General features: G+C 38.3%; 1 protein-coding gene across 1 annotated transcript in view; it reads left to right on the forward strand.

Moving 5' to 3' along the window:
- The window catches only part of HLCS (holocarboxylase synthetase), a 132,726-nt gene that overhangs the window by 109,784 nt on the left and 8,389 nt on the right, over positions 1-14,553 (forward strand). The window contains exons 7-9 of the mRNA XM_069785122.1: positions 9,155-9,222; positions 10,822-10,982; positions 14,097-14,211. Coding sequence (XP_069641223.1) covers positions 9,155-9,222; positions 10,822-10,982; positions 14,097-14,211 — 344 coding nt within the window. The remainder of the gene's footprint in view (positions 1-9,154; positions 9,223-10,821; positions 10,983-14,096; positions 14,212-14,553) is intronic.

The following is a 14,553-nucleotide window of genomic DNA, read 5'->3' on the forward strand; positions in this document are numbered from 1 at the left end:
ATCATAGAAATAAGAATATTTATAAGCTTTTAGAACTTACAAGAAGTTCTGTGTGTATTTTTAAATTACATGGTGAGAGAAGCACATGGAAATTTTAAAATTGAGACTCAGATGCTTTTGGCCAAGGAAAACAGTGGTAACAAAGAAATTTGTGTGAAATCTTAGTTAATTGGTTTTTTGCGTTAAAAATGTTTTTCAGAAAGAATATTAAACTAACTAACAAGTCCCCCAAAGGTAAAATCTAAACTGTAGACCACAAGAAATGTCAAACGATATAAAAATATGCTACCTCTTGTTTTAATGTAGGAAAACTATTGAGTGTACCTTTAGACAGAGGAGAAAAAATAAAATTATTTTTCAGTTAGCATTGGATTAGGAAGACTAGAAATTTACTACATCCTTAGGTTTATAGCAACCACCACATTACCATTGGCATAAACCCCCAGGATCTAAATTTGGAGCACAATATGTGTTGCAGGCATAAAATAAAAGAAACAAAAGCAAATGAAAGAAGAAAATTTAAAGCCTTTTAGAGTATTCTCTTAACTATAAATTACTTCTGTGATTTTAAGTATGATCGGTTTTGATGAAACTTTTGATAGTAAAAGGATAAAAGAAAAATTATGAATCTAAGGAAAATAAGTGTTATTGCTAATTTTTTAGGTCTTCTACAGTTACTTAGCAAGGAATGGATGTTCTTTTGTTGAAATGCTTTGATTTTTCCCAGTTTGCAATGGAAGCCTCTGTGAAGGGTCTGGGGAGGGCAGCTAGTTTCTGCTCATATAGAATTCTTTTCCATGCTCAGTTTAATTTACGCAGTATGTCCAGTGTCTTTTGTTCTCCATTAACCCTAACTGTTTGAGTAGCTACTTGGGAACAACTTCATCACTTCTCTGGTGGAACGTGGCAACTGTTTAACACCCTGTGTGATTTAAGACAGGAAATGAAGTGCTGTCTTAGTAAATTGCAGAGAAATTTTCATAAGGAAATGTAATTACCCAGACTAGAAGTTGGCCAGAATATCAACTTAGAATCACTGCGTATGCAAAAATTTCTCGGTTTGCTATTTTATCTGAGAGGTGACTTTAAGTAATATTGTACGAATTCAGAATCACGATGGATTACTTTTGAGATCCTAATGTTTGAGATGCCTCACACTGTAAGTTAGTGAATCCAATGCTGATTTAAAATAGATTTGCCACCTTACTGAAATGCTGTTGTTGCTTGCCGTACTGTATGGGTTTACTTTAAGGTTTCCCTCTCAGACAGTGACCAAACTTGTACACTCTTACAGAATCATAGAATAGTTTGGGTCGGAAGGGACCTTTAACGGTCATCTAGTCCAAGCCCCCTGCAATGACCAGGGACATCTTCAACTAGATCAGGTTGCTCAGAGTCCCGTCCAACCAACCTGAGTGTTTCCAGGGATGGGGCATCTACCACCTTTCTGGACAACCTGTGCCAGTGTTTCACCACTCTCAGTGTAAAAAATGTCTTCCTTATATCTTGTCTAAATCTACCTTCTTTTAGTTTAAAACCATTACCCCTTGTCCTATCGCAACAGGCCCTGCTATAAAATTTGTCTCTACCTTTCTTATAGGCCCCCCCTTCAGTACTGAAGTGCCACAATAAGGTCTCCTCGGAGCCTTCTTTTCCCCAGGCTGACCCCCAACTCTCTCAGCCTGTCCTCAAAGGGGAGGTGTTCCATCCCTCTGATCATTTTTGTGGCCCTCCCCTGGACCCACTCCAACAGGTCCATGTCCTTGTTATGTTGGGGGCCCCAGAGCTGGACGCAGTACTCCAGGCGGGGTCTCACCAGAGCAGAGCAGAGGGGCAGAATCACCTCTTTCGACCTGCTGATCACGCTGGTTTTGATGCAGCCCAGGGTATGGTTGGCTTTCTGGGCTGCGAGTGCACGTTGCCGGCTCACGTCCAGCTTTTCATCCACCAGTACCCCCGAGTCCTTCTCTGCGGGGCTGCTCTCAATCCCTTCATCCCCCAGCCTGTATTGATACCGGGGGTTGCCCTGATCCAGGTGCAGGACCTTGCACGTGGCCTTGTTGAACTTCATGAGGTTCACACGGGCTCACTTCTCGAGCTTGTGAATCTAATGAAGTGTGATGAAATTACTGTTAAAAGTGACATCACTACAGGCTGCATTGATCTGTATGTTTTAAATTTTGTATAGCATCCATACTGTGCTTTACTTTGGACAAGAGTGGTTAGATCTGGTTTTGATCAATATGTTTATAACTTTTTATTCCAGTCTGAAGATTCTATTCTTAACATGTTATGATAAATATGTTTTACTGCATTGCAGTAACTATTCTGTTTCTTAAATCTTGGCACTGGAGTTCATTTTTTTTAATGAAACCTGTTTCATTTCCATTTGTCCTATGTTAACTTTTCAGTATGCTTCAGGTAGCTTTTTCAAATGGAGAAAGGTCATGAATTGAAAATATTACTTATTAAAGGAAAAAAAAATTAAATAAATTGTTCAAAACAGTAGAGGTTTTTGCTTTTCAAATTAAAAATTGAAACAACTTAAACTCCTAAACTCTCCTCACATCTCCCTTGGAAACTCCCTCCTTTACTGTAACTTTGTGGTCTTGATGATATTCACAGAGAAGCTGATTTACTGAATAAAGAAGTTCTTTAAGTTTTCAGTTTTGGAACATTACCAGTGTGTCTGAACCCAGGTTTCAAATTTTACTGGCATTTTGTTGGCAAACCAATTTTTTGGAGTCCTTTCTTATTTGGGTATGTTTCCTGACACCTTTGGCTGTATGGTACTGTGTTTTAAAATTCTCTTTTTCTTTTTTTAAGAGGAAAAGCCTATAAACATATACAAAGGACTAATTATAAAATATCTGGTATAAAAATAGAGAGACAAGAAAATTACCAGCTGAAAAATGCAGTGAGCAGAAAAAATGAGCATTTAATGGTAGAGTTTTACCCTGCCTGTTCAGCAGGCCTGATTCTCAAAGCAATTCCACAAGCAAAGCATGCACTATTCTGAGGCCATAATACAGTAATTTAAATCAAGCATAAGTACATAGGTGGTAAGAAAGAGGTGGCTTAGTCTTCCCTTCTATCCACTGGCCTTTTTTACTGTTGCTTCCCTTTTGCCAACAGCAGTGTTCATTTATGGTGAGCCAGATTAGAACATTGATCCAGCTGAAAAATAACTCACATGACTGCCCTACTTACAGTCTTCCTATATACTGCAGTTTTATTGAAACTATATTGTTATTAGTGCACTGCTCTCAAAGACTTACCAACTAGCAAAAGTATATATAAGTTGCTAGCCTGTGTCATTCATAGTATCAATAGATTATTCCTTGCTGAAAATGTCGTGACTAGTATCGGACAATCTTCTTTTTGTAGTATTTGTTGAAGTAAGGTACAATAAACTAGCAGACCAAGGTTCCAGTACTTTTTTAGTTTCCCACAAGTCTGGGACATTGTAATCCCTTAATGCTTTTTCTCATTGATGTAGGACTTTAATGTATCTAAGGAGTTCAAAGAGAATTTGACACTAAATGGTCTTTTCTATACTAACATTGCTATAGAGAAACCCACTATAAAGTGAAAGAAGCTATGAATTTTTGCAATAGAACAGAAGAGCGCATTCATGTAATAGTGTATTCTGGCACATATTTTGCCTGCTGGATATAGGCAAAGTTATAACAGTGCAGAGCGGCAAGATTCCTATCATTTAAATAAGCCTCAGTAGGATTAACAGTTTAGGTGTTCTTCTACCCGTCTCAACTGTGGGAGTCAATCTTCCAGGAGCCTGCATATTGCATCTGGTCATGTATAAAATACTGCATGGAAAGTGGAAGATGGATAAAATTAAATATTTAGGCTAGAAGGAGAGTGTGAAAATTACTTTAATCTAGGATCCTACTTGGGATAGGGGATTCCAGTGAACAGCCTTTGGGCTAAGTTGCTAATTTAGTAATTAGTAGCTAATGGCTAGTTTCTGACTGATTTCAACCAAACTTAAAGGACAGCTGGAAACACTGGAGATACCAAGTTTCTGTACATTTCCTGGAGTCAAAGAATCACTCAGATTGGAAGGGATCCCTGAAGGTCTCTAGTCCAACCTTCTTCTTTTAAGCAGGGTCAACAACAAATTCAGACCACCTTGCTCAGGCCTTTTGCCAGTCAGATCTTGAACACCTCCAAGGACAGAAATACTCCACAGCCTCTCTGAGCATCCTGTTCCAATGCTTAGTTATCCTCATAGTTCAATGTTATTCCCAAACTTGATTAATGTGCATGCCATTTCCTCCTACAGGTCATTGGTAAAGATATTAAGATATTAAATAGGATAGGTCTCAGGATAAACCCCTGAGGAACTGCGGTTGTATCCAGTCTACCGGTAGCGTACAAACCATTACTTTTCATTCTCAAAATCCAGACACTTTTTGCTCATCTGGTAGTGCATCCATCTAGACCACAATGGCCAAACTTAGATACAAGGATGCTGTGAAAGACCATCTTGAAGGTGGTTGCAACATTTGCCCTTCTCCATTCATCTGGGACTTCCCCTGATCTCCATGACCATGATGATAGAAAACAGCCTTGATGTGCCATCAGCCAGCTCTCCCAGCACTCTCAGATGCATCCTATCTGCTCTCATGGACTTGTATGAGTCAAGTTTTCTCAAGAGATTTATGAGATCAGTCCTGTTCTACTGTTGGTATTTCCTCTTCTTGAACCCTGTCTATATCTGTAAAGGCCTGGGAGACCTTGTTGGTGAAGACCAGGGCAAAGAATGCATTAACTCAGCCTTATGTGTGTCCGCTGTGCTTTTGTCTCAGTCACCTGCAAGCCCACGTTTTCCTTGTTTATTCTTACCATGTAGCAGTAGAAGTTCTTGTTGCCATGTTTCTTGCCAATCTCTACTACAGTTGAGCTTCAGCTTTCCTAACATTATCCTTGCTTGTCTGGACAATGTTTCTGTGTTTCTCCTTTGTAGCATTTCTCCTTGCTTCCATCTCTTTTCTACATTCTTTTTACAGTCATGAATTCCCTTTTTAGCCAAACCAGACTCCTTGTTCATCTACTTATTTTCCTCTGTATTGTGATGGACCATTATTTTGTCTGTGGGAGGTTGTCTTTAAAGACCAGGTCTGTTGAGCTCCCTTGCCCTTCAGAGCTGCCTCTCATAAGATCCCATCTATCAGGTCCCTGGAGAAACTAAATTCTGCTCTCGTAAAATCCAGGATTTGTACTCTGTTACTTGCCTTCCTCATTCCTCTCAGGATCCTGAACAGCATTGGTTCATGGTTGCTATGGCCAGAGCTGCCCCAGATTACAACCTCCCCAGTCAGCTCTCCCTTGTTTGTAGCAGATCAAGTCGATCTCTCCAGTTGATCATCTGATATTTGTGTTAAGAGCTTGTCCCTAACATCCCCCACAAGTCAGCTGGATTGCTTGCATCCCACTTTGCCTTTTAGCAGATATTGGGAGATGGGAGTCTCCCATAGGAATCAGCAGGGTCTGTGATCTGCAGATGTCCTCAAGTTGCTCAGAAAGACTTTTTCCACTTCCTCCTCCTGATTAGGTGGTCTGTAACAGACTCCCACCATGATGTCATTCTTGATGGCTTCTCCTCTGATGATGGCCCAGCAGCTCTCAGTCAGTCTACTGCCTGTTTTACAGAAGACCTCCATATCTCTGAGCTCCCCCAGGTATTCAAGTTCTCATGAAAACAGGCTTCCAGGTAGGAGAGAGAGACCCAGATCAGTGCTGCCAGCAAGCAGTCTGCAGTGTGGACTCGAGAGTTACCTATTCTGCTTGGCCAGCACACCTTCTGGCAGGCCATTCAGCACACCGAGCTTGGAATCAGACACAGCGTCATGCAGTTAAGGGCTATGAAAAGGAGATGGAGGGCAGCGGAGGAGAGTTTAGGAAAAATATTAGTAGGCACACTGCTTGTTTTCAAATTGGACATAATGGACAGAAACAGTGAATATAAAGTAGTAAAGCAAGTACTCAGGGCACTTTTTTGTCCAAAATAATACAAGAAACTGGTCAAAAGGCATGTTCCTTTCCATTCGACTAAAAATTGAAAGGGTTTTTTATGTCGCTTTTATAATACTCTATAAACAAGCTATTTGAGAGTGAGATTTTCAGACAAGAAACTTGAAGTGAAGGGAGAAATCTGTTCATAACTTACCCTCTTGTGCCCAGGTATTTTAACATCTGGAATGTAATGCTGCCTGTTGTAATACCTCTGCAATACTGTAACACAGCAGGATGCATTAATGAGAGTTTCAACCTTAAACCCACAACATCAATGAAATTTATAGTTGTCAGGCCGTTAACATTATTCAAACATAGTTTTTGTGGTTTCAATTCCCATTTTACATTCATGTAGGAAGAAAAGTCATTGTGTTGACTAGCCGTGAAGACAGAGTTCTCCTTAGACTTGAAATTTCTATAAAGCAATTAAGTATTGTTTATTACTCTTGACAGCATTCATAGTATGCACTACAGGGTGGGAGGAGGGTATTTGTATAAAAAATTGTGCTAGAATCTCTCTCTTAATATTTCAGCTGGTTTAATATTCTTGAATACCAAAAGTGTCTTGCTCACGTTTTGGAATATACCACAAAAATGTTCAAAGCAGAAAAAAAAAATGTACATAAAATTCTAGTATCATCTTCTGTGGCCATATAGGTGCTGTCTGATATTCTTCCTGATGGGTAAATTTGTCTTCAGATGTTTCATGTTTCCCTACTCTTGTATCTCAGTGTGGTCTTTTGACTTAATATGTAGAGCAAGTTAGTTAAAGAGTACAAAAAAGAACAGAAAATTTCTTGAAGGAAAAAATTTTGGGGGGGAAATGTGGTGAGCACTGTGATTAAGTTACTCTGCAGAAAAATGAAATCATTAAATCTGCAACTGATTAAGTTGAAAGAAAAGAAGGGAAGTCAATATGTTAAAAAGTGCACGTACGGTTACACTTTCTGGTAAGGAAAATCCAAATTGTTTCTCCCAGAAAAAAAACTAACAAGCACACACAATTTACAAAGCTCTGAAGTTTAGGGGGGTGGTTATGTGGGGTTTTTTATTATCATAGGCTTCATGGTAGTTCCAGCACAATCTCAGGAAGTAGTAAAAATAAATCTATCTGTCTCTTGCTGTATCAGTCTGGGTATTAACAACTTCCCCATGTTGTGTCCATTAAAGAATTTCTTCATGGCCCTTAAAAGTACAAACTCGGTCTCTGCATTTAATATGTTGTTACCTGCTGCCAAGCCTCTAATAGCTACATTCGTATATTCTGTTAATCATATCTCTTTGTTCTAGAAGCCTGTGTTTTGGATTCATGATTAACTTTTTTTCCTGCTCTGATTATTTTCCTCCCATCATGGCAGCACATGACTTTTTTTTTTTTTTTTCCTATTTAAAAACAAATATGTGAATGGAAAAGTAACAGAAATCAGTGTATTTCAACAAAGCCTGTAATCTCTTCCTAACTGTCCTTCCAAATTTAAATTAGATTTTCATGTTGCAAAACCATGAACTTGGTCTTGTAACTGAAATCACACTGTTCCCAGAAGCCAGGGCTGAAGCCTCATGGGCTATGGAGGATTTTCCCCTAGGTCCCAGCATAAGAAGAGGTATATTTTCAGTGTTAAAGTTTGGTGACGATAGGTGAGCCTGGTCTCCATGTGCAATCTATAGGTCCAAAGGAAAGAATTATCAAGCTGTATTTCACATGAACTGGAAGGGGACTGGCAAAGAGATCTTCTGGCCGTTGCTCTTTGACAATGTCTCACCGATTCATGAGTAATGTGGGAAAACATCGTGGAGCCTGTTACTGCTTCTGTCAGTTTGGGTTCAAGTATTTCTAATTAATGAAGGCATTTGTGGTGCAGACTTTGCTTGGGCCCTCCAATAACCTCCCATTTTGATCTTTATGAAAGCAAGTCAGCCATTTGAAAGATATTCTGAAACCTTGGGGATCCTACTTGCATTTTGCTACTGATACAGTCCCAAGAGTTACTGAAGCCCTGCTTTTCAACCTGCGAAGCAGGAGGAATGGATTGGTCCTTAGCGTGTCACCTGCCTAAAAACGGGTGTCTGTGGGTGATGGGGGGACACTTCTACTTGCAGCTGTTCCCTGCTGCCCCAGGATACTTGCCCGATTGCAGAACTTGAAACATCTTTCATATGTATCTGAAATTTGGATGAAATAATTTTGAATGGTACCCTTTGCTGATTTGGACTGCACTTATATCCAAGACAAGATTGCTTTTATATGAATGAAGATATTTGTGCCCATATTAGAAGTAGATTTGTAGGCTATACATCACTTTCTGGGTTTACCTTGCTGGCAACATCTTGAATATCTGTTTTATCTGTTAAATAAGTCTTCCTGAAAATGTGAAATGGAGGAGGATCGTAGTACACTTCAGATCTGTTTTAAAGTGGCTTGAACGAAGTTCTCACAGTAGGGTTTTTTCCTTCTTTTTTTAAGTCCAGCATTGACTCATTTGGTGGTGTTAAAGTGCACTTTCTACTTATCCCCAGAGGAAAGTTAGTATTCTTTTAAGTGAAACTATTTTAAAAGCAGAACACAAGCCTAAAATAAGCCAGTGTTCTCTAGAGTTCTCAGAAGGTGTAGATTTATTTACTGTAGTTAAATCATAATTAGTTCTCAGGGGATAGTGTATCTTTTAAACTGCTTTATTGCCACCATATTGGTTTTCTAAATAATCAGAAACTGCTGCTTTTATATTCTGTAGTATGAACAAAAATTTGCTGTAAGTAGAAACAAATGTCTAGAATTGCTAGTTGTCACTTACTGAAGATAGTGACATGCAAAAAATAAGCACTTCAAGAAAATGTGAAGAAATACAAAACGTATGTTATCAGATGGCACCTTAAATGAACTATAGCTATAACTTTTTCCAGCATAATAGATATAGTAATGTTTTACATTATCATTTTTCAGTTAATCTTTTTCTAACATTCTAATGCTTTTTGGTCAAGAATAAATGTTAACTGAAAAAGGAGAAATTGTAGTGCAATGTTAACATAAAATATTACCTGATATTTAAGCCTAGATTTTCATGAATGTAGCTTAGTGTTCCAGCTGATAAGCCTGGGGTTTTTTTTTCCTAATTGGCAGGTTAATGTTCGAGTTGCCTGAGGAGATGGGTTTAATAGCAATTGCTGTTCGACAAACACAAGGGAAAGGTGAGTAAGTTTCCTTCTACTGCTAATAAATGTGCATTAAACATATGAAATAGGACACTTTTATGTCACCTAGCTGCCTTAAAGATACATTATGAGTATTTTTGATAATATAATCTATAGAATATTCATGTCGTCTTCTCCTCCCACTTGAACAGTGGATTCAAACTCAAAACCTAAGTTAATAGAGAACAAAGTAAACATTTTCAGGATGTTTGGTGGCTTTTGCAGAAATGATTTAGTGGTCTTCTAGTTTCTGCCAAAACGTCTCCCCAGTCATGGAAACTGCCATCACTACATTTAGTGTAATACAAGTCAGACTTCCAAAGCAGAACTCCTTTTTGACTTAACTGGAACAAGACCCGGTCTTGACTTGCTCTGGGATAGAGGGTTTTTGAGTCTGCAGGACCTGCCTGAACTGTCATGTGGGCTTTCACAATCTTTTGCAGATAAATATAAGCAAGTTCTGTCTCTTTCCCAGTGTTGTGGTTTAACCCCAGCCAGCAACTAAGCACCACACAGCTGCTCACTCACTCCCCACCCCCCCGCAGTGGGATGGGGGAGAGAATCAGAAGGAAAAAGGTAAAACTCATGGGTTGAGATAAGAACAGTTTAATAGAACGGAAAGGAAGAAACTAATAATGATAATAAGAACAATAATAAAATTACAATAATAATCAAAAGATTGGAATATACAAAACAAGTGATGCACAGTGCAATTGCTCATGACTCGCCGACCGATGCCCAGTTAGTTCCTGAGCAGCGATCCCCCCCAGGCCAACTCCCCCCAGTTTATATACTGGGCATGACATCACATGGCATGGAATACCCTGTTGGCCAGTTTGGGTCAGCTGTCCTGGCTGTGTCCCCTCCCAACTTCTTGTGCCCCTCCAGCCTTCTTGCTGGCTGGACACGAGAAGCTGAAAAATCCTTGACTTTATAGTATAAACACTACTTAGCAACAACTGAAAATGTCAGTGTGTTATCAACATTCTTCTCATACTAAATCCAAACCACAACACTATACCAGCTAATAGAAAGAAAATTAACTCTATCCCAGCCAAAACCAGGACACCCAGGAAGCTGCTAGCACTGATTTAAAAGCCACATTCATTTTATTAGAAGAACACAGTGCCCAGCCTAATAAGCTCTTTTGAGCACAGCTCTACATGAAGATGGTTACCTGGCTTTTGGTACAGATCTAGCTCCTGTCAAGTTGATTCCCAATGTGGATGGATTTCTAGATGCACACAGAACATGTTCACAAACACTTCTTCACTTAAACAAAGCAAGAATTTTTGAAATGTGTATGTTACTAGATACCAGGAAAATCCTGGAAGCAAGTCATTTAGGACATTCTAGGAAATTGAGTAGCAGCATGCACATTAAGCAACCTGCTGTCTTTTTAAAGGAAAAGTTTTGCACTTTAACCATTTTTCTTTCAAAATTAGTTTGGAAACTCCATTACAGGACTTACGGTAGATTCTTGGATGGATACTATTGAATCTTTCTCTTTTGTAGTTGTCTACATTAACAAAGTGATCTTTTTTATAAATATTTTTTTCTTGAGTTGAAGTTAAATTTTTTTCTCTACCTCCACAGGGCGTGGTGGAAATGTTTGGCTCAGTCCCATGGGCTGTGCACTAGCCACTTTACATATCACCATTCCTCTACATTCCAACCTGGGCCAGAGAATTCCTTTTATTCAACACCTGGTGTCCTTGGCAGTGGTAGAGTCAGTTAGATCAGTACCAGGATATGAGGTATGTCATTCTAATTTATCTCAAAATTCCTGTTTCCATTTTCATTAAATTCAGATTTTAACTATGTCTTCTATGTGTAGAATGACTGAATGCATAATATAGTTCTTCAGCACTAATATAGTGGTAAACTTAGCCTCCATACATGCTTGATTATTTATATGTTTTAAGAAATCTAGTATACATATGATGAATACTGTCTTTTACTGAGCTGATTAAGTATACTACACTCAGTTCACTCATAATCTTATGAAACTTAAGACTCAGTCTTCAGCAGTAAAGAAAACGTCAATTTTGTTTGTCTAACAATTGAGTTAATTTGTTTTGATTTTGAAGGAGTTGGGGAAGAGGGAGGAGGGAAAAATGAATAAAACTGACAAATCCTTTTCTACTTTTTTTGTTCGTGCTGTTTCAGTGGTCACTTTATCCCTTTTAAAGGATTTTTCCAACCCTTGTTTAAAGTTGAAAACTGATTTCTAAAGCAAGAACTTAGGAGTATTGCTCTCAAGAGGGAATCAAGTGTCCTGTCATCAGTATTAAAATGAAGAACCAGTCTTCTTCATCACCTCATATATCTCCTTTTTAATGTTACCATTTCCTAATATTTGCTAACTATAAAACTTTGGTATTTTACAGAAGTAGTTAACTAAAGCATATGTTTCCTATATTACAGAAAATCAATGACTTATACACATTTACACATGAACTTTATTATAGTGGCACCCAGTAGCTTTGCTGTAGTTTAGGGTCTGTCAGCCTTTCTATTAAAACCTTCTAACTTCAGTGCTTCATAACTTGACTATAAAAACAAAATGCTTCAGGCTAAAATTTGCAATATAAAATATTTGGCTAGAGTGAATAATTTAACCATTTAAAATAGAAGGGACAAGAGTTAGTTTTATAAAATATGAGTCTGACTGGGGAAGGAGTTAATTTATGAATGGAGGTGGTTTTGCTTCTGTATGCCTACTCTGGTATACATTGGCATTTTTTATTTTATTCCATTCAAGAGGTAAAAGGTGACTGAAGTACTAAATATTAATATAAAAATAGTATGTATCAATAATGCAAGTACTGTACATAGCACATATACAATACATAGCTTGCTATGACCAAGACAAAGCTACTGAATCTCTTTGATAGTACATCCACCCTAGACAATGGATGAAACCAATGTTAAGGGACTGGACTCAAATACGTTAAAGCAAGAAATTAAAAGATTTATCAGAAACTCAATGCTAAATTTCCCCTTTAGACTTAGGTAACACAGGGCTTTTCTTTATGTTGGATGAACATCCATGCCATGCAAACTGTAGTAGCTGCAAACAGTGGGCTAATCTGTAGATGAGGCTTCATTCTCTCCTCCAAATTTCCACACCTCTGTGGGTCTATGTCAGAATCTTAGTAATACTTTAACACACTTTAATGTCGTTCGCTATGCTCAAAGTCCATTTCAGGATTTCCATTCAAAAAACTGAAATACCTGTGTCTCAGTTTATCAGCCAGTCATCATTTTTAGGTTTGCCATGAATGTTGACTATGCTAAATAGGCAGCAACTGGGGCCTTTGTTCTGGGTCTTCCTGGAGAAAATCTGACCACTTAGTTGGAAGTTTTACTGTCAGATGTTAGTGCTGCAAATGCAAATGGGCCTTATATCCAGGGAACGCTTTGCTTTCCCATTCTGAGAACAGCAGACACCTCTAGTAAGTGAAGATAAGAATGTGCTCCATTTCCAGCATATTTTGTGACACCCATCGTTTCTTTAATATGGGGATAGTTGTGCAGTACCTTGTAACCCCATTTTGTGGCAAAGTCTCTGCTGTGTAATTTATGTCATGACAATACCCAGTTGACCTGGTTGTTCTTCATGGTTGCTGTTACTTCAGTTGCAGAGCTAGTGTCTGGTGTCTTACAGGTGTATGTTTTCCCTAAGTAAGATCTACTGAGTATCTCTTCGGAAGATTTCTTAGCTCTGATAATACTGTTTAACAACTGTGTCATACTTTGCATGTCTCAAGAGTCTTCTATAAATCTTTTCCCAGTGCGAAGAGTCGTTTTCCGTAATGAATACGAATTGGTGATACTCTCTCTTAGAATGCTTTGATAGCAAAATCAGGTAGTATTTCCTGTCAATGTACGTGTAATGGACTCCTCTCTGGCCTTTAAATCTGTCAGGAAAGTAGACATGGACCCAGGTGCAGTTTTCACACATCCTGTAAAGGGATTTCATAATCTACAATAGGAGGGAATGCAACTCTTGTAGTCCTGGAGCACCTCCCATAATTTGCCTCTGGGGATACAGTCATATGCAGTTTTTCAAACTACAGGAAGCACATTTGCTTTCTTTTTGTGTTTAAGTAGCTGGTGCAAAGTTCAGTTCAGTTCTGTGGTTTCAACAAAAACTTCTCTATTGCGCTGGAATGGTGTCATACAGCACAGTTTGTGTTTCCAGCTCCATGGTGTTGCTTGAGCATAGCTGCCGAAAGCGTGAATATATTTAGGACATTACTGAAGTATTTGCATAGTTGTGAACTGGAATTTCTCCTGTCTGCTGAATTTCCTTTCTGAAATTCAAGATGTCATTGTCTCCTTGTCTGGTTTCTGCAAGGATCCTCAAATAGTGTCGATGTTACTGTGGGCTTACCCTGACAGTACCCTGACCCTTATCAGCAGTGAGCCACAGCAGCTGCCACAGTTTGCATCTTTCTTGAACAGATCTTTTAAATCTTTAATGGGCACTCGTGAATGAAGGAAATGAATTCTATAAAACCTCACAATTTGAGACTGAAAATCTCTAGTATCTTTAGTCCCCCTTTTGGTCACTCTAAGCCTTTATTTTCTGCCATAACTTTTGGGGGGGGTTTAATAAATAGATACTTTTCTCTGACAGCTGCCAGCCTCCTTAGTAAACCATGTAACCATGTTACTATGACTTTTTCAGTAACATTTGTGAAGCACTTAAATAAGTTCTCATTATGAAGAGCAGTTGACAGTATCACATTCGGTGTGGCAAAGAGGTACAGAAAATACAGAATATGGAGTGATGAATGAGCCATGTTCTTATAATCAGTATCGAAGAGCAAAGTGTTTCTAAATGTATGTTTTTGTTTCTTTAGGATATTGATCTGCGAGTAAAATGGCCAAATGATATTTACTACAGCGATCTTATGAAGCTTGGTGGAGTTCTGGTAAACTCTACGCTTATTGAAACAACATTTCATATACTTATTGGTAAATGTCTATTTTCAAGTTTTTCTACACTGTTTTTTCAGAAGAAATTTGTTATTAATGTCTCTATGAGTTCAAATGATAAGGACAAGAACAAATAACGACAGCAGGCATAAGGAAATAAAGCACAATATTAAATGAAAAGGAAGCACAAAAAGTAAATGTTTTCATTCTTCTTAATAATTCCATATGCTTGACAAGAAAAACGTAAATGGAAGCATCTGGGCTGATGTAGTGGAGTTCAAAGAAAGAGCATTACAGGAGAGAGGGAAAATGTCTTACTTAATCTATTGCAAAACTAGTAGAATGTACTGAAAAATGTATCAATTTTTTCAGTTTTCTTTT

Source organism: Haliaeetus albicilla, chromosome 6, assembly GCF_947461875.1.
Source record: "Haliaeetus albicilla chromosome 6, bHalAlb1.1, whole genome shotgun sequence".
Classification (NCBI taxonomy): Eukaryota; Metazoa; Chordata; class Aves; order Accipitriformes; family Accipitridae; genus Haliaeetus; species Haliaeetus albicilla.